This window comes from Monodon monoceros, unplaced genomic scaffold (genome assembly GCF_005190385.1).
Source record: "Monodon monoceros isolate NGI ecotype Baffin Bay Population unplaced genomic scaffold, NGI_Narwhal_1 Super_Scaffold_19, whole genome shotgun sequence".
NCBI classification, from domain to species: Eukaryota; Metazoa; Chordata; class Mammalia; order Artiodactyla; family Monodontidae; genus Monodon; species Monodon monoceros.
The window spans coordinates 9,573,612-9,594,104 of record NW_021703775.1 but is presented as its reverse complement, the minus strand read 5'-3'; the positions used below and the strand labels follow the sequence as shown (position 1 = coordinate 9,594,104).

The following is a 20,493-nucleotide window of genomic DNA, read 5'->3' as shown; positions in this document are numbered from 1 at the left end:
GCAGGGAACTGGTCTCACGATGAGCCTGGACCCAGAGGTCACGCATATTAACTACCCCAGCAGAAAGATGAAAGAGCTCCAACTTAAGAACAGTTCGAGCAGTGGTGACCCGAGGGGTGCCACGGTGGAGAGTTTGGGGGGCATAGTGGTTGATGGTGATCATTCTTAAGAAATGGCGATCACCTGCAAAGAGTGCAAAGTGTGCGAAGTGTGCGAAGCGCCTCATCGTGGTAGCTTTGGCTCCGGGTGGGAGGTGGCGCCCGGAGGTGGCGCCCAGACCTGGGCATCAGGAGTCAAACCCCCGCCCCAACCTCGGGGTGGTTCAGGGCTGCGCCCTTGGCGCTGGGCAGGTCCCTTGGGGTGCCCCTCAGTCTAGGGCGGGGGCCGGGCGGCGGCCGGGGCTCCTCCCTCTTCGTCAGGGGCGCCCCTGCTCTTAACCCGCGCGCGGGGGCGCCCTGGCCACTGAGCTCCGCCGGGCAAGCGAGCGCTCAGCGCAGAGCCAGCCAGAGCTGCGCGCGTCCTGTTCCGAGGCCGTCGCCAGCCCACCAGCATGGCCCCCTCAGCGGCGTCGGGCGGCAGCAGCCTGCCTAGCGGCTTCGCGGTCTTCACCACCTTCCCGGACCTGCTCTTCATCTTCGAGTTTGTGAGTGGCTGGCGCGCCCCGCGCCCGCGCCTGGGAGGGAGGGATGGGATGGGTCGTGCCGCGCGCTCTCCTGGGGGATCCGTACAGCGCGCCGACTGATCCGCAAGCAGCGAGGGTCCCTGAGCCTCGGTAGCCGGGCCCGGGGAGGAAAGACTCTCCCGCACGCCCACCCCGCAGTAATACTTTGGCCCCTTCTAGCTAACGGCCATGGGGAAACCGTCTCCAAGACTTAGGTGGAAAAAACGAACTCGCAACACGGGTCAGATACCCGAAGCCGGCCCCGGTCCACTCTTTGCGCGCCGGTTTCGATGCTGCGCTCCCGACCTGTCTCCCATGGGCCGAGCAGAGGAAGCCCTTATTGGAGAGCGACGTCCCTGTAGAGGGGCCCAGCTCTTTCCAGGGTTAGGATTTTGCTTCAAAATTTAAAAATCATCAAAAGAAACCTGAGGATTACCAAGCGAAGTGTGGAGATTGGGTTGGTGTCATAGGAGGAGCCGAATCCGGATTATTTTCTCTTGAACGTCTCTGGTGAAGGTATTTGCGACAACTTTGATCTGGAACTAATAAAACACGCTGTTGTTTGCTCCGCCACAACCATGGTGCCCAGTGTGGGGTGTGCGAGGGGAGAGGGACCTGTGAGAGGCGTCCCCCGCCTTGGCTGACTTTGAGCAGTCTGTAGACCTCTGCACCGCGGCTGGTCCCTCCTTACACTGGAGCCGCACAGCCTCGCACGGCTGCAGGAAAGCGCTTCCTACTCTGGGCTCCTGTAAAGTGCTCACTGCCGGGAGGCTTCAGACCCGCCTTCAGCCTAAACTCCCCAGGGCCCCAGGGCCTCACCTAAGGGGGTGGGGGGAGCGGGTGCGGTATTTCTTCTGTGCGTGCCGTTCCACGGGCTCCGAGACTCCTTTCCCTGCGTCCCCACCGCAGAAGTGGCTGCCTGGAGAGTCAGCTGGAAAAGAAAACGTCCAAGCCTGTTTAAAAACGGGACCCCAGCTTCTTATCTCCTGACGATCAGGGAGGGTGTGAACAACAAAGGGATCAGGTTCTGTCATCCATGGAGGGTTGGGGGAAAGGGAAGCGGGGGTTAAGTTTGCTTGATGGCACCATATCAAGGAAGTGACATCTAGGAGAAACCCTGGACACCTCTAAGCTGAGCCACACCATTTATAGGTAGGGACACCCAGGCCCAGAGTGGAAGGGGCTTGCAGTCACTGGAACATTCCTTCCCCAAATGGCTCATCTCTGCGCTTCCAGTCGCACTTAGCCTGAAAATGAGTAATAGGTGGTTTCTTCAGAGGCTACTGTATTTACAAAGGCAGAATTTGGTGACTGTAAGTGATGATGGCTAGAGGTGAGATGGGGCAGAGAGATTTTTAAGCAACAAAATGACTTGCTCGTATCTCTTGAGTTGCCCTAATGAGTTTTTTACTCTGCCTTTGTAGCTGTTTGGGGAGCATTATAACAAGAATCATAAGAAAGTGTGTTGAGAATTCCCTGGCAGTCCGGTGGTTAGGGCTCTGTGCTTCCACTGCCAGGGGCCCGGGTTCAATCCCTGGCCGGGGAACTAAGATCCCACAAGCCACACGGCATGGTCAAATAAATAAATAATTTTTTTTTAAAGTGTGTTAATCGGGCTTCATGCAAAAGACTCTAGCACACCCTCCTCCTCTTGCCCTGACCTGAACAGGTACATGAATATGTGTGTCACAATAATCAACAGGTGGAAACAGCCCAAATGTCCCATCAACGGGTGAATGGATAAGCAAACTGTAATATTCCATGCAACGGAATATTATTCAGCTGTAGAAAGGAATGAAGTACTGATACAGGTTGATAAACACTGAAACACTGCTCTAAGTAAAAGAAGCCAGGCACAAAAGGTTACATAGTGTATGACTGCATTTATCTGAAATGTCCAGAATGGGTAAGTCTATAGAGACAGAACACAAATTGGTGGTTTGCCAGGGGCTGAGAGGAGAGGGAAATTGGGAGCAGCTTAATGGGTATGGGCTTTTCTTTCAGGGTGATGAAAAGGTTTTGGAGTTAGCGGTGATGGTTGTACAACATCGTGAGTGTATTAAATGCCATCGAACTGGTCCATTTTAAATGGTTAGTTTTCTGTTGTACCAACTTCAAATCAAACTTTTAAAATTAAGAACTATTTCAAAAATGACAGAAAAGTATATATACTTCAATAGGCATCCACGTAATTAACACTCAACTTTGTCAAATCTTAATATTTTGCCTTATTTACTCTCAGTATTAAGGAAATAGGGCTTTCAGATGACATCTAAGCCCCCTGGGTATTTTGCTATTATCTTACCTTACCTCTCCTCCCTCCAGCCTCAGGACGACCCCTGGGCTGAATGTGTGTTCAAGATTAGACCTTTACTGCACCCCTAACTATCTATGACTACACACGGTGTGGTTTTATATATTTTCTCACTTTCTGAAAGTACTGTCACCCCGTACACATCCTTCTGCAACATGCTTTTCATGCAACCTTGTTCTGAGCTTTATACATGTTGACACTGTTTATTCAGTCTTCTACTGATGGACACTTGGGCAATTTCCAATGTGTTGCATTTTGATAGCGCAGATGGAACCACCAAAGAACATCCTTGTATTTGCCTCTTTCCTTTTGGGAATTTCTTGTGGGAACACACAGAGATTTGACTTGCTGGGTCATAGGGAATGCACACCCTTGTTTTCCCAGACGTTAGCACACTGATATCCAAAAGGGTTACAACGTACACAGCCAGAAGAGAAGTTTCCAGGAAGCTGATGAAGCTAATTAAGCTCAGGACTCCCACTTGCTCAGGACCCTTCCAAGACTCTGACTCACTCTGCATGCTTTCGTAAAGAGGGTCCCCATATTGTATAACTTCCTGACCCCACCAGCGGCTTATGAAAGTCTCCATTGTTCCTCATCCTGCCACACTTGGTAGAGTCAGATTTTGTAATTTTCTGCTAGTCCAGAGGGTGTGAAATGCTTGATTATTTTTTAACTCTGTGGTCCAGCGAGTCGTTGATTACTCCCAGTCTGTATTCTCATGCCTGACCTCCCAATAGCCTGGAAGGTGCAGATGCCAAACTTTCAGCCTCCAGGACTGAGGGTGGAGCTCTGCCCAGCTCCCAAGACATGCCCACAGAGCAGGGAAGGCTGGTAGCTCGGGCTGGCGCAGGGCAGCTCAACTCTGGCCCTGCACCCCTACCCCTGAGCTCCTGACTTCCGAGAGCTGCAGGGTCTTCACAGGAAGGGGAAGGCAGGCCCAACCAGGTGGTGTGACCCTGCCTCCGTGAGCACCCCAGAGCCGCAGAGGCCATGCCGCTGTTGCAGGCGGTGGGGTCACAGGTGTACCCCCATTCAGGTGCAGGTGGAACGCCCAGTGTCCCCCCTCCCACAACAACTCCCCCTAGGGCTTTGCTTCTGGCCTGTTCCCCCACTGCCACCCAAGGACATTTTTCCTTTTGGAGCCAAGGCTCTGTCTCCCCATCCTCGTCTTCCCTCTAAGCCAGGGGCTTCGGGACACTTGGGACATGTTCAGAAAATGGGATGTTAACATAGGATGTTTTTTATCTCAGCTCTGGCCAGCTCTGGTCTCCCCAAGTGCCGGGAGAGACGCCTCCCTTTCGAAACTTGTGAAGGGGATACCTGAGAACAGGTTATGTAATAATCTTTAACCCAACTGCCTCTTCCCCAGCCTGCTAGAGATGGAGCCGCTGATAGAATGGCTGGATCTTGAGAGAACATTTCTTTGGAAAGAGTGTGCGCACCTCAGGGTGTGCCCTTTGGGGGGCGGGGGTGGGAGTTGGAAGCCACCCGGAATCAGCCGGCAGTGTCGATTCTTACAGTGAACTGGACATAGTAGTTACTGAAATGAGACTGCTTCTAGGACCCAAAGTGACTGGGGACTTTTTATTATTTGAGAGTGACCAGAAAAGTCCTGGGACTGGGAGGGCAGGGGAGGGTAGGATGACAAAGCACTTTTCTGATGGGTGGTCCACATTCTGGCTACACTGGGAAGGCAGCATGAGGACCCCTAGGAGATGAGAGATGTAGAATCACAGAAACATAGTTTTCAAGAGGTGGGGGGAAACTGAGGCTCAGAGAGGGGAGGCAGCTCGCCTGGTACCTCCATCTCCAGTGGCACTTCTTGCAGTGACAGCAGAGCTCTCGCAGGTTCCTGCATTCACCCAAACACCCACGATGAACTTCCGTCTACAGCAGAAGGGACCACATTGCCCACCTGGCAGCCCTGGGCAAGGCCTGGTTCCCTCTTCTCCCCCCAGGGGAGTGAAGGGACAGCTCGGAGCCACTGGGGAGCTCACAGCTGCCTAGGCCTTATTGTCAAAAACACCCTGGAGCTCCTGAGTCACTAGGTCCTGGGCCGGCCCAAGAATCTGCATTTGATAAGCACTGCACGGCCCGCATCATCCAGCTAGGTTTGGAGTGGTCGACGGGAGGCCAGTCTACCCCTCAACGTTAAATGGGAGACAGGATACTGGAGACAGCTCTCAGTGAAAGGCTTGGGTAAGAAGCCAGGTGCCCTGAGGTTCTCCTGGGCTCGGCGGAAGCACCCTCTCTGCTCCTGGGGAAACTTTCATTCTGCCCCAGCCAGGGACCTCTCCTACAGTCACCAGAGAGTACGAGCCGGCCCTGCCGCCAGTGCAGGACGGTGGCTGAGCCTCACTTCCCTGGCTGTGCCCACTGACTCCTGGCCCTGTGTCTCTCCTCGTGTTGCAGGCCCCTCCCTGGAGCTGTTTAAAAGGAGGTAAGGGTGCTGCTGGGTTTTCTCCTTTCCTCTTCTCTGAAGGGAGGGGAAGAATTATAGGTAGAGGTCTCTCAGGGTTTTGTCCTTGGAGCTGAGAAGTGACTTTCCAGGTTTTCAAGAATGGGAGGCCTGCTTTGATCCGAAGTCAGTGACTGAACTGTTCTCTGGAAACCACTAAGCGTGATGACGCAGCTCAGCTCCAGGATCCTCATGCATATGTCGTCACAACCAAGCTGCCTTGAAAAAGATTGCTTCTACGCTTTCCATAGGTCACCCCCAACTCGACGCAGATGGGCCCCCCTCTCTGTCCGAGTGCTTTCAGAAGAGAGTGGGCAGGTTCCAGATGCCCCTGCAAGGCACAGCTCACACTCAAGTCAGGCCAGGACAAAGGATGGCTGTTGCACCCACTCCCTCCATGCTGGCTGCCAGGGCGCGTTGGGGACATGTGCTGTGCTGTCAGCCAAGGCTGGTTCTGCAGAGCCTTAGGAATGGCTTGTGTTTTGTTTTGTTTGTTTTTTTTTAATTGAAGGATAGTTGATTTACGTTGGGCCAATCTCTGCTGTACAGCAAAGTGACTCAGTTATACACATACAGACATTCTTTCTTAAAATATTCTTTTCCATTATGGTTCATCCCAGGAGATTGGATATAGTTCCCTGTGCTATACGGTAGGACCTCGTGGTTTATCCATTCTAAATGTAATGGTTTGCATCTACCAACCCCAAGTTCCCAGTCCATCCCTCTCCCTTCCTCCCCCTTGGCAGCCACAGGTCTATTCTTTAAGTCTGTAAGTCTTTTTCTGCTTTGTAGATAGGTTTATTTGTGCCCTATTTTAGATTCCACATGTAAGTGACATCACACGGTATTTGTCTTTCTCTTTCTGACTTACTTCACTTAGTATGACAATCTCTAGTTGCATCCATGTTGCTGCAAATGGCATTATTTCGTTCTTTTTAATGGCTGTGTAGTATTCTATTGTATATGTATGTACCACATCTTCTTTACCCAAGGAAGAGCTTGGCTGTGCTCTGGACTCAGGACACTTTATCTGAGGGAAGGGCTGGGCATGGGAACTGGGCCACCTGGGGCCTGCCTCCAGGCAGGATGGGGCCAGCCAGTCTGGACCTGGATGGGGGCTGGGGACTGACTCCCCCTGGATTCCGTGCTGAGCCCTGGCTTCCACCCCTGATACAAGCCCAGCTGCGCTTCTTCTTGGCTCTCAAGTATAGGTCCCTGGACTTGGTGCTTTGGACCAGAGGCCACCAGGGTCAGGCACTGATGAGATGCCCCAGCAGGTGTTCTCTCCGGATGCTCATGAATGTGAGGACAGCAGGTGAATGACAGCCCTGGTCCCTGAAGCACTGATGCCTTGGGGAGGTGTGGGCCAACTCCTCACGGGTTCCAGATTATTCCTCAGAGCATGAAGCAGGGCCCTGGTACTCTCTGCGTCGTGGGGCTCTGACCTGTCTTCTACATTCTGGTGGGAAGCTGTGGTTCCTGGTAGCTTCTGGATGGGTAGCTTCTAGTGGCATAACTACTTCCTAGGGTAATGTAGTGGCCTTGATTCTCTGCCACACTTAGCCAAGGCTCTCTGTCCCTCCCACCATGTGAAAAACATTCGGTTCACGCTGGGGCAAAACAACCCTTGTGCTGAATCATTTTAATACACCAGGGTCCTAGGACCTAGAACATACATGTAGGAACTAAAAGAAAAGCCTTGTCACCAGCCGTCACACATTGACGTGCATGTGCAGTGAGAAAAAGGGCCACACAGCCAGTCTCAGCTGACCTGAAATTCCACACTGGAGCCTTGGTTCCTATTAGAATACAGTCAGGCTGGGAGGGGAGGGGCCAGAAAGAGAGGGACGGGGGGAAGGGGGAGAAGTACCCCCGCATGCTAATGACCAGTGCTATGGGGGGTGGGGGTGGGTACTCCCCTGAGGGAAGAGGGACTCAGGCCTGGACAGGAGGCCACTTCCCAGTCCACACTCACCCTGTTAATATCAACTACAGACGTGAACCCACACCCTGTCTTTTTGAATCCCAGACCTCTATCCTCCTCTTCACAAACAGACTCAAGGTCCCCTGAGTCCTGGTCTCACCCTCAGATTAAAGGGACATTATCTAAGTCTATATTGGGAGGGTCATGTAATGATGGTTCCCCAGAAGGAAGGAGCCTGCTGACAATGGGACCAGGAGGGCAGAGCACCTGGCATAGGTAAACTGAGTCACGAAGCCTCAGAAGCACTCCTGGTGTTCACCATGGGAGTAGACTCAGAGGTCAGACTCCTCAGTTGGCAGAGGGGGAGAGGGTCCCCACAGAGAGAATCTCTGACCTGCCCCAGATACCTCCATGAGGTCCAAGGAGAGGACGCTGTGCAAATATCTGGGCTCTTTCCCTCTCCTGGGCAGAGGTGATTAGCTGGTCACCCTCACTGGGGCCCCGACACTCACCAGGACCTGCCTTTGCCCTTGGTGGCCCTGGAGCTGCTTGAGTGGGGCTTGGCAGCAAGACTGGAGGAGAGAGGCCAGGATGGGAGAGATGGGCTCCATTTACTAGTGTGTCTTTGAATAAAGTCTGTCTCCCTGGACGTACCTGCCCCCAGTGCTGCCATTTCCTCTCAGTATCTGTTAAATGCATAAGTGAATGAATGAATGAATGGGTGGCTGAGTAAGTGAGCAGGTGAAGGAAGGCTTTCCTTTGACTTGCTGGGAGCCCAGTTCCTCCATACAAGGGTGGTGGGGCTCACATGACAACTAGTGTTTGCTTCCTGCTGTCTCTGCTTTTCAGAACAGGAAGAGACCCCAGCCTCCCCCTCAGACCCCTTTTCGTGGGTCTTGGGGAAGGTTTCAGTGCTCTGATCTCCCTCTCTCTATACTCTCCTGCTGCCTGGTGCTTAAGTCCTCTTGACTTGGTGCCTATTCCCTTCCCTGCAGTAGCTCAGCCTCCAGACACACACGCACAAGAAAACGCCCTCTGCTCTACCTCACGGAATGACTGATTGTTTTAGTCAAACAAGGCTCAGAGCTGGGACTGCTGCTTCTCCTGGAACACCGTTACTCTACTGGCCAAGTCACCTGCATAGGCCCTCCCAGCATTGCAATGACCCCTGACTGCCAAAAGAGTTCAGTGGATAGAGACACTTCCAGAAACACAAACTGGAGTTGCTCTTCCTGGTGGCCCTGGGAGAGCACCTAAGGGCTCGGAGCTCTCGGCAGCCGGGACAAGTCTCATTGGTGTGTCCATCTCTCTTCTCCCTCCTGGGGAGGTGATTTTTGCCCACCTGACCAAAGTAGCAGGACTGCTCAGGGTTGGGTGCGCCAGCTGTGTTCTGTGGCCAGTTTCCTTCTCAAGAGTTCAGGGCACAAGCTCCTATTCACATACATGTGCCCTTCAAGACCACACTGTGCCCTCGGAGCTTGGGAACTCTGACACTGGGCCCCGAGGGACTTACTACCGGGTGTGTGTATGAACAGCCCCACGTGGACGTCCTCCTTGGGTCACGTCTTGCCTTGTTATGGGAAGACTGCCTGCTTGTGGCAACCCTGACAGAGTAAAATGAGCCCCAGAAAAATATTCAGAGAATTTGAGCGATCCTTCTGCCTTGAACTCAATGATCCAAGTCCTGCTGCAAAAACACTGGACAATTGTGGACCCAGAGCTCTCAGCCCTGCACAAGCAATGGAGACACCCTACCAATCTCAAGAATGTGCCGGAGGAGTCCTTTTCCCACTTTTGTAACCAGAGCTCATTGTTGGAAGGAAGGCTTTCGCATATTTTTATGTCCTTTGTGTTCCCTTCGGCAGAGGCAGACACATTTTCCTCAGCTTTTGATTTCTGGGAGATTGTAGGTTTTTCTCTTTTTGATGCTTCTGAAGTTATTTTAAAATTCTGTGTCCCCACAAGGTCTGGGGGGGATAATTGTGCAAGTTGAGATCTTGACCTACTGGGGTTTTCACGTGGTTACAGGAGAGGCTTCGCCCATCATACGTCAGTTATAACAGCAAGTACTTAGAGCACTCGCCGTGTGCCAGGCACCTGTAGATATAAACTCATTTCACCCCGGTCCCATTGGGTGGGCACTACTGCTATCACTATTTTTCAGATAGGGACCAGAGAGGAAGTAACTTGCCCAGAGACAACCAGTGACCCAGCAAAATGTGGCAGAGCTGATTCAGATTTAGTAATTCTGAAGTCTACACCCTTAACCACCCTTGCCTGCCTCCTCTGGATTAATTCAGAAAAGAAAAGAAAGAACCTACTCTTGAGTTCACGTGAGACCTTCCCCAAGACCATCTCCTGAGGAAATTGTTTTCACAAAAATCATTTGATGGGGTAGACCGCAGATTAAAACTTTTTTAAGTCTTTGGAAATTTTTTGTCTGGATTTGTACAATATCCTTGGTTCTTACAGAACTTCACCTCTGCTCAGCCTCCACAAGCACACTGAATGAAAGATGGGCGGTTTTCAGGCCTGGAACACCAGGGTGGGTAGAGGCCTCAGATCCCCAGCTCCACCCCATTCATGGATACTGAGGCTGTGTCCCCATGTCTAGAGGACACCCAAGGACGAGCGACTCTCACGTTCAGAGCAAGACAGGGATGGAGGCTTAAGGAGAGGAAAGGAAACTTTGTATCAGAGCCAGTGAGGAACTGGAGAGGCATCTTGGCCGGCATTGCTGGACGCTGGAGACAGGAACCATTTCTCCTTGTTTGACAGGAGTTACCAAAACTCCATCCATGGACCGCTTGTGTTATGGAAACATACTCCAAAGCCTTTGGCAAAGAGCCTGGGATGTTTGCTTCTTGTCCTATCACTCTGCTTCTCTCCTTGGCATGAGACCTGGACACTGGGGTTTTCGAGGTGACCCAGGCGATTCCGGTGCAGAGTGAGGGCTGAGGACCACTGAGCCCTAGTCCAGGCCCCACCCCCGTTTTCTAGCGTGGGGATCTGGGACCCAGAGAGTGAGCTCAAGTCTGGTGACTCTCGGGCCACTCAGCTAAGAGATGTTATGCAAGACGGTGACCTGGGCGCAGGTGAGGGTGGTGGGAATCTGGCCTGTTGACAGAGATGAACGGAAACTGGGGCCATGCCTCCACCTGTGTAACTGATGTGTCAAAACGATTGCCTCTCAGCGTGCTTCCTGAGAGCTGGGAGCCCCTTCGGGTTCTCTTTAGGAAGGGAAGTGCTTGAACCCTCACCTACCCCTTCGCTCTTGACAAATATTTGGCCAGTAGGGTTCTGAGGCCAGGGCGCAGTGGACTGCTCCCTGCCTGGGATGCCTTATCTCCTAGGTGTGGGTGCTGTACTTGCTCTGTTTGCTCTCTGCAAACTTTGTAGGTGGAGTGAGGCAGGCACTGGCTTTGCCCCGTGATTCATGTTGAATCTCGGCTTTCCACTGAGCAGGGCCTGGCACGCCTTTGAGGTGGCCCAACGATCAGTCCTGTGTGAAGGTCACCCTTCCTCAAGCCACACTCCCTGCCACTCCTTGTTCCCCAACCTCGTGCCAACTCACGGCCTTCCCGAGCCCTCACTGCTGCTGCAGCATCCTTTGGGCTTGGCATGTACCCTTTCCTCCCCTGGAAAGCCTCGTCCTGACCTTCTGGCCTAAGTCCACCTCTCCCTTCAAGACTCAGTTGGGGCCGTGTCCCAGTCGGGACTGCCTTGCCCAATCGTCCTGCGCTGTCACTGGCTGACTCTACGTCTGTCTGCACTGGGCTGCCGGCATCCTGGGTGAGCAGACTTCCCTCTGCTGTTGGGTGGCGAGGGGGCACAGGGCCAGAAGCTTCACACTCACGCCCACAGTTTCAGGCGGTTCGCACCAGCCGGCAACGTGCGGAGTGAGCTGCCAAGTGCCATTTACAGTGGAGGAAGCCAGGGCCCGAGAGGTGGAACCACATGCTACAGCATCCTCCAGCGGATTCGGTGGAGAGGCCCCCTCACGCCGTGTGCCAGCAGCCCTCTGCTCCCAAGATGGGCAAGCCAGTTCCACCCTCTTCTCCATGCCACACTCTCGTGCCTTCTAAATCCAAGTCTGTCTCAGCCATCGGCACGATCACATCCTTCTGTTAAGCGTCCCTTATGAAAATGTCCCAGCAATCTGTTTGATCTTAAAGGCAACTATGGATGAACCTATACACACATCTTACTCTACAGCAGTCTGAGGATTTTTATTTAATCGATTTTGCTCCACTTATTCTAAGTTGGAAAGTGTGTCCCACTGCCTCTCAGTCATCAGTAGAGGAATTTTCTGATCAGAGATGCCCACATATGATTCATCAGACCCAACTTGGTTTCGATAACTCCAGATTCTTCACTGCACTGATTTTTCTACCCAAATGTGATGGTCTCCTGAAGCTTCTCAGCTAAGAGGCTCAGAGAACACCTAGGGAAGTGCTATCTCTTACCCAGCAAGTGGGCAGCAGGTGCAGGGAGACAAGGTCAGGGTACCACATGCATTTACACCCCAGGGAATGCAGGGCTAGGAGGGCAGCCCGTCCTCAGCCCCCAGACCCTCAGGAGGATGGCGCTAAGCTCTGCAGTACCTTGGACCCTGTGACTATCTCCACCCGTGTCCCAGCCCAGTCCTTCTCTGGGTGGGGTCGGTGGAGGAGGCTGAGGTGACTTCACTGGGATGGAGAGGGACAAGGAGAATGGAAGACAAGTACAGGAAATTCCAGCTTGGGTTGTACCTTGTCCACAGGGGGAGCCGGACTATACCATTGAGATTATGAACCCCAAGTCTGTCCTTAGGTTTCTCTTGAAAACATGGGGCTCCCTGGCCCTGAGGACACCAAGTGGGATGTCTTCTGGATAATGACAGGGGGAGGAATGCTTCTCCCACCTCTGAGGAGACCAGGCTGACCTGGGCCCTCCCCACTCCAACCCCATCTCCAAAAGTCAGAGAACTTCTGGGACTTGGGGATTTAAAGGTCAAGTTTTTTTCTTAAATGCTAATGATATAGTATGGCTAATTTGTTTTGCCAAGTAAAGACCAAAAGAATCAGCTGGCCACTACCATTTTATAAAAGAAAGAATATTTGGGGGAGTTTCCTGGTGGTGCAGTGGTTAGGACTCAGTGCTCTCACTGCCATGGCCCCGGGTTCAAGCCTTGGGCCACAAGCTGTGCAGCGTGGCCAAAATAAAACAAAAAGGATATTTGTCTATAAAAAATACTAGGAAGGATATAATCTCAGAGTTTGCCCTTCTACTAAAAAACACTGGATGGCCTAAGTCCTTTCTAGGGATAACAAATTTTTTTTTTTTTGGGGGGATAACAAATTTTTAATTCAAAGGTGCCTCTGTTTCCCCATCTCACAAATGGGTGAGTACCACACTCACAGGGATGTTGTGAGGATTAACTGAGTTACCATTTATAGAGTGCCCCCGGTTCCCCAGTGTGACCTCTGGGTCTGGTCCTACCTGGGTGTGGGCTCTCCTGGTCTGACCCTCACCCCTTCTCTCCCTCCCTCTGCAGGTCTTTGGGGGGCTGGTGTGGATCCTGATTGCCTCGTCCCATGTGCCCATCCCACTGATCCAGGGCTGGGTCATGTTCACGTCTGTGTCTTGCTTCATAGCCACCACTCTACTGCTCTTCCTGTATCTAATTGGTGCCCACGGCAGCAGGACTTCCTGGATCACCCTGGTGAGTCCCAGTCCTGCGATGTTTGAGGTGGGGGTGGGGGTGGGGTGCGGCATTGGAGCGTCGCCCCTGGCAGGTTGGCTTTGCCAGTGCTGGGTGAGGTGCCCTGTACACGTCTCCCACCCATGCACCAAGGCTGAGCCGGGCAGGCCCTCAGATCCGAGCTGCCCATAGCAGCCCAGGGCTCCCCGCCGCAGGAGGTTGGGCAGAGGTGAAAGGCAGAAGCGGACTGTCACTGTCACTGCCTGATCCTCTGTGGGTCTGCTCTGCTTTCTCCCGGGTGAACGCCCTTTTCATGCAAACCGGCAGCCCAACAACCCTCCCTGTACCTCCTGCACCTGCCAGGGGCCAGCTGGCATCTCCCACCCAGAAGGGCTGACTTCCATTTCGGGGGCGGGGGGGGACAGGGTGCTGGGGGCTGGTCCTGGCTGCCCAGCGTGAGGCCACACTCACTGCCCAGCTCTCAGTCACCACCTTCTAGAGCAGGGTCACCAGAGAGGGACTTGGCCCAGGAAGAGGGAAGGCCTGTGATCGCTCTTGCACATGAATTCTGCTTTGAGGCCCATGAAGGGGGTAAACTTACACGTGGGCCACCTGCCCTTACCTCCCCTGGAAGGGGGTGGGGCTGTTAGCCAGGCCTCTTAGTCTCAAAGGGCCTCCAACCTAGACCTTAGAAACCACCTCCAAATCATAACTACTCAAAAACCTGTTCTAGTGCCTTTTTGCTTTTAAAACATACCTGGAGCCCCAATCCCCGGCTCCCCCCAAGAAAAAGCTAACAACAACACAACAGTGAAAATGGCCTGAACCTCTCACTCTGTATTGGCCACCAAGGCCACACCCGAACTGGGGGCTGACTACAGCTGACACTTCTCAGGTCCAGAACCAATTTCTACCAATCCCAAAGGGCCACCTCCCCACCCCTTACTAGATCCCACCTCAAGGGAAAGCAGTATCCTTCCTCCACCAAAGTCCTTACTCTGGCCCCAAACCAGTGAGATAACTCAGCTCGGCAGCTCTGGTTAATCAATGTCTCTGAGGAGGGGGCAGGGTTGGGGGTGTCAAAGGGGGACCTGGTCCTGGGGTGGGTCCCCCGTCATCTGAGGGGTGGACAGGCCCTGCTGGGACCACAGCTGCCCCACTTCTCCATATCTGGGTGCCCCACCTGTCTAGTGGCCTTTTCTCACCCTGCAGGATGCAGCCTACCACTGTATCGCCTCCCTGTTTTACTTTGGTGCCTCTGTCCTGGAAGCTTTGGCCGCCATCCAGCTGCAAGTGGGCTTCACCTACAAATATTACCATGAAAACATCGCTGCTGTGGTGAGTCCCCAGTCAATTTGCCCTGTTTACAGCTCCCACTGAAAAGGTTCTGAGTGGAAGGCTGCCCGGGCCCTCCCGCATTTTTTTAGTTCACTAAATTTTGAATAAAATAAACCTTCTCCTCATTTCTGAAGAAACAAAGCGTCAGAAAAGGGAAATGATGTGCCCCAGACTCCCTCAGCCATCAGTCAGGCCTGCACTGCCCAGGGGTCCAAGCCTGGTTGGGCTTTGAGGCAGTTGTGGGAGGAGACATGACCGTGGGGCCTGGCACTGTCTTGAGCCCTTGTGAGCAATCTTGTTTACCCCTCACGACACCGCTAGGAGGGAGGTGCCGTTACACCCATTTCACAGATGGAGAACTAGGGCCTTAAGAGCATGCACAACCTGCCCCAGGGTCACCAGGAATTGGAAAGGCCTGGTGTCCAGGCCAGGTGCTCTTTCACCCACACTCTTAGCACCAGTGTGAACAGAACATCTGGCCACTTGGGTTCCTGGCTCTCCACGAGTGTCTTCCAGGGAAGCACACCGTCAGGGCAGGGGCAGTGCTGAGACCACAGATGGAAAGTCGAGTGGCCAGTGTCTCCCAGGCCCTGGCTCTGTGGCTGTGGGGAGGCTCTGTGGCTGTGGGGAGGCCCTGCCACGCGCAGCATGTCCAGACCCCCAGCCATGGATGGTTGCTGCTGGGATTAGGCCTTCGTCTCTTGACGACGGTGTCTCCTGCCTGACAGCTCTGAGAACCTGTGCAGGAGGAAGCCTGGAGTTCACACTCGCCCATTCCTTGTGCAAGTCCCTTTGTGCCCTCTGAGCCTCGGTTTGCTCATCTATAAAATGGGACAGTAATTCCTGTTGTTTCCCTGGAGAATGAGACAGCTCTTAAACCGCTTCCATCCAAGGCCTCATGATGAGCAATGGGTGGAACAGGGCTGTAATCTCCTTCACCCCATTAGGAGGTGAGATGGGGTTGAAACTGTGTGTCTGGGGAGCACACTGCATGTAGGTCTGAGCTTTAAAAGGAACAACCTCCAACTGGGGGACCAGATCCATGGCGGTCTGTGAGGTCATGACCTGATTTTCTTGTTGATGGAATGGATCAGAGTGACAGTGAATACGAGAAGGTACTGTTTCATGAAACTCTTTCCCAGAGTTGTGCGCGTGTGTCCTTGCACCAGTGTGCTAACGCATGATATCAGATGTATTTCTAACCATGGATATTGTTTAAAAACTAAGAAAAAGTTTCAGAAATAGCACTCAGGTTTCTAGCGATCGACCTATGAATTGAGCAAATCCCAAGGTCAAATGTGATGACACACCACGAGGTGTCCGCCCCAGGTGCCAAATCTGTTCCACCCCCGCCTCTCTTTGGGAAGGGTAGAGCAGAGGCTGAGAGAAAACCCACAGGGTGGGCGCAGTTGGGCTCTGGGAAGGGGGTTAGTGAGGGTGCCCTTCCTGTCCCCAGAGGGAGGGGTCTGGGGGAAAGCTCCTCAAAGCCTGTCTGCTGGTCCCCAGGGGCCCACCCCCTTCCCTGGGGAAGCCACACACTCCCCTCAGCTCCCAGCCGCTCTCCAGTTCCATAAGCATGGCCACCTCCTGGTTCCTGGCATCCCCTCAAATGTCCCACCATGTGGCACCCTCCCCCATGTGGGCTCATCTCCCAAGGTGGCTGGCTCCTAACCAGGAGCACAGCCAGGCAGCACCTTGGGTGTTCTTCCCTCTCTTGAGAGACTGGTCATCTGCCTCCTCCGTCACCTTCAAATGACTATTTCATCACCCCCTCACAAGAGAACCCATACATACCTCCCCCATCCCAAGCCCAGAAGCCTTGTCTCTGAACAGACATCAACCAGGCATTTGACGACCGTTTCTGTAAAATTACTGCAGAAGAGGGCAGTGAAATGTAGATGGAATGTGGGTAGTGGGCCAGCCCTTGACTGGAACAACGCAGGAGCGGGGAGTTAATGACCTGCCCACTGGGCAGATATCTAGTTGGGAACCACTGGGCTCTACCAGGCTCTACCCTATTCTGACTTCTCCCTTTTACTTTGCATCAAAATGCAGCATAAACAGGCATCCAGGGAGGTGACCTGGAAGCACGTGTACAACCTGATGAATTTCCATAATGCACCCATGACTCACAGTTCACAAGTCCTCCGTGTAACAAAGCATCCAGGTTAAGAAACAACATGATAAGCAGCCCCTTCTTGTCCTGCTGTGGTCACTGGGCCCCTGAACTGAGGATAAGCGCTGGCCTGGTTTCCAGCTCAGGTTCCACTTCCCCTGCTTTGCATTCTCATGAGCGTGACGTGCCTTCTCCCGCGTCTGGCTTCTCTCTCTTCGCCTCCGGTTTGTGAGGCTCCTCCACACTGCTGGGTGGGGATGCAGAGGTTCGTTCTCTTTGCTGTTTAGTGCTCCACTGAGGACTGTACCAACATCTATTTATCCCTGCCACGACGGATCATGTCCCCACGTCTCTGGGAGCTGAGCTGGAGAACCATGAGGAGGCCCAGGCAAAGTCAGCAGGGCTGCAATCAGGAATCTACATGTTGCCAGCAGGCAGAAACGCTGGGCTGGAGCCCCCCGGGTTGTGTCCGTGCACATGGGAGACGGAATCATGCTGACACGCTCAGGATTTAACCCCAGACCCTGCCCAACACCCACATGCCCCTCCCATGGTCTCAGGGTGGGGCGGGGCTGCGGCAGTCCGGGCATGTGACCTCCCGCACACCCCTGGCCTTTGGGAGCATCTGGCCTCCTCTCACCCCTCTGGGACTCCTCACCTGCCTCAAAAGCTGAGCTTCTCCCTCTCTCCTCGGCTGGCAGCAGAGAATCTGCACCAGAGGGATCCCTGGGATTGGTGAGAGTTGCCTGAGAGTAGCTGGAAATTTCTGGAGAAATCTAGAGGTTTCTGGATCTTAACTGTGGTGGGCAATAATGGCAGCTGTTCAGGGACAGGGGTTTTTAAGGGCCTAAGTTCATGTCCATTCATGGCCCTGGCTCTCCATGTCCCGTGTGCCATTTCTTGACCCCCCTTGAAAGTGTTTCCTGTTCCTGTGGGGACTTCTGAGGTGCTCCTGCCAAGGGTCTCCATTGGGCTCGGAGTCCCCAACACAATACACTGCTCCCTCCTGATGCGCAGGGGGGTCTTCGAGGGGCTTCTCACTCGTGTGTGACTGCTCCCTTCAGACAGGGTATTTGATTCCCAGATACATTTTCTTACCTTGGTTATTAAATAACTCAGGTTGCTTACCGCCTCCGGCAGTGAGGGTGAGGGTTCGCCCAGGTGTGGAGGCAGCGGAAGAGCAGGCACAGTTACGGCTGGTTTTAGGGGAATTTTCAACAGTCACGGGAGTGTAGCCGCCCTGATGTTATGCCTGGGTTAGAAACTCCTGGCCCTGCACCCAAGGTCACAAGCCAGGTTATGCCTGGGTTAGATATTTGCAGGCAGCCCTCAGGGCCGGCCACCCAGAGCAGGGCGATAGGACAGATGGTGCCCAGGTGCACAACGGCAGGTCAGAGGCTTGACAGGGCACAAAGGGACCTTTGGCCACATTCCCCAGCCTCTGTTCCCAGTAGTAGCTTTCTCAGTAAGCTCCCTCCTTTTGCCAAAAGCTCAAAATCCCTCCTCTCCATCCCAGTCCCTCACTTCCTGTGGCCTGGCTCCCTGGCCCATGCTTGTGCAATTCAGAATCTTAGAATAAAATTCTGGTCGGGGTCTGAAGATGTCCAGGCGGCAGACCCATGTGTTCAGACTCTCTTAGCCAAGGCCGCTGGGATCACAGCTGGTGGACTCTGGTCTTATCGGTGTGCAGGAAGGAAGTTGTCCATGAAGAGCCCTTCAATCATCACTTGAAGGGTCTCTGAGGGCCCTCGTTTCCAGTTGGATGGCACCAATATGATGATGTGTGACGGCAAATAGTTGACCTTGCACACCAAGTTCAGTATATCATTAGGTCACCTGGAGTCTGTGCTGAGAGCGTTCTGGGTCGCACCTAGGCTCTGCAGGAAAGCATATCTGCGTGTGTGATGGGAAGCAGTGGCAGTCCACAGACGTAAGGGCTGTCGACCGCAAGCCATGCACGTGGCGACCCCAGTGTGCACAGCCCATGCCTTTCCCTCTCCCCATGCACGGCCAGTAACTGTCACTTATCTTGCTTTCAGGTGTTTTCATTCGTAGTCACTCTGCTGTACGTGGTCCATGCAGTGTTTTCTTTACTCAGATGGAAGTCTTCCTAAAGCAGCAGCAGAACTTTAGCTGAAAACCAAGAGGGTATTAACTGATCGGCCTGCCTTCCAGCATAACACTTTAGAATGCAGAAATGTTCTTGATAGTGGATAAAGAAAGAGGTTTACTCTCCCATATACCTTCATGTCAGAGTAGGAGGCTTGCTACATTTATCCTCCAACTACTGAGCTGTCTTTCCAAGATCGTTTCCTATTTGAAAGGGGGCAGTGGGAGTGGGAAGTGAGGAATGTGATCTGAGAGACCACAAAACTGGACTGCTGACTCCTGGACTGGATCGTGAGAACCGTCTACTGGAATTTTCCTCCGGCTCTTTTGAGTGTCCATCTTGCAGCAAGTTTCTCTGTCTTCAGGAATATTCTACCTGTCATGGGGAATAAAATTCATCCAACAAATATTTGCAGGTGTCCACAGCGGGATGTGATAAACCTTTGAAATACTTCATAAAGTACCTTTATGTTCAATACTTTCATGGGGGTGTTTTTCGTTTTTTTGTTTTTTTTTTTTAATTCTCCAGTATAGAGAACACAATCATGTCAGCTTTCCGAGGAATCCTTGGTTTAGACCAAATCTCTAGAGGCAGCATCAAAGGGCAGTTCAGGTGACAGTGTGCCCAGCCACTGCATCTCAGAGAGCCCACCGTGGGTATCCCATCCTCCCCAGGAACCAGGGAGGTCAGAGGGCTTCACCATCTCTGGAAACTAACCAAGTACCAGCCTGGGTGACCCCTTCTTTTTCCTACAAAACAGAGGGGTGGGTCCGTGCTAAATTAGAAAATCCTTAAGCCAAAAGAAAACAGGGGCAGAAGTTTCTTCTCACTCTATATGAAGCTGATCAGAAATTTTCTGGGCAGTATCTTCCATGTTCTATTCCCATTAGGAACGTGGATAAGAAACTGTTTTTAGAATTTCCTTGGACCACACTGTTGTAGAGAAAGGGGACCGGGCCACAGTGTGAAAGGAAGTAGTATGACAAGTGGCAGTGCTACCTTTCAGGTATGAGATGTCTGGGTCGGGAGGAGAAAGGATGATTAGGAAGGAGGGCACTCAGTAAGGAATCCTGAAAACTCCGCTCCCGTTACGAAATGCTCCTTTAACCCTTCATTAAAGGAAGGTAATGGTTGGGACACCAGAACAGGTGTCTCAAAAGCTGGCCACGTTCCAGCGTGGAGGTGTAGATGCAGAGGCTGGACGACTGCTGGCTAGCGGGCACGCAGAGCAAAGACTGAAGCCTCAAGCAGAGGTCTGACTAGTTGACGCGTTACTCCCCTTCCAACATGGGGACCCTGTGACTAAACTGGATCTCAGTGGTATCTTCAGGAGCTGTTATCCCAGGGTAATTGTACCAGAAAAGGCCACTTTCACTGAGTCCACTTAAATTTAAGGTAAAATTTTACATTATTAGGAGCAAAAGGTGATTGGGGCTATATCCTGAAAAATACAGGTTAAGAAATGATAGGAAGTTGGTCACGTGTTTAACAAAATTTGCTACCAGGTGTTGACTGAGGGAAGTCTACAATTTTTTCATCATGCACCAAGATGCTAACAGAAGCTCATATTCGACCCCATCAAAAAAAAAAGAAACCAGAGGCTTAGTCGAATTTCCCAAGGGTTTCTCAATGTTTTTCCAATTATCCTCTTTAAAGGAAATTTGATGTGCTCTTTCTCTATTTTGCCTTTTTCAGTTGGGAATTGTCTAATTCGAATTAGACATTAATCCTCATTAATCCCAAGCTTTGCAGAAGATTCTCTGACATGACCTTCTCATTCCTTCTATCCTGAGTCATTTTTATAATTTGCAGTTTCACTGGGCATTCGATTTGCCTCCTCTTGCATTGGGTGTAATAAGGGTGGGCAGCCTCAAAAAATGCCCTCT

General features: G+C 52.5%; 1 protein-coding gene across 1 annotated transcript; it reads left to right on the top strand.

The window, feature by feature from the left end:
• Positions 1 to 408: 408 nt before the first annotated feature.
• On the top strand, positions 409 to 19,082 carry MAL (mal, T cell differentiation protein). Its single transcript, XM_029232383.1, has 4 exons — positions 409 to 643; positions 12,897 to 13,064; positions 14,256 to 14,381; positions 18,537 to 19,082. Exons 1-4 carry the CDS (start codon positions 551 to 553, stop codon positions 18,609 to 18,611), a joined length of 462 nt encoding a protein of 153 aa, XP_029088216.1. The 5' UTR covers positions 409 to 550; the 3' UTR covers positions 18,612 to 19,082.
• The last annotated feature ends 1,411 nt before the right edge of the window (positions 19,083 to 20,493 follow it).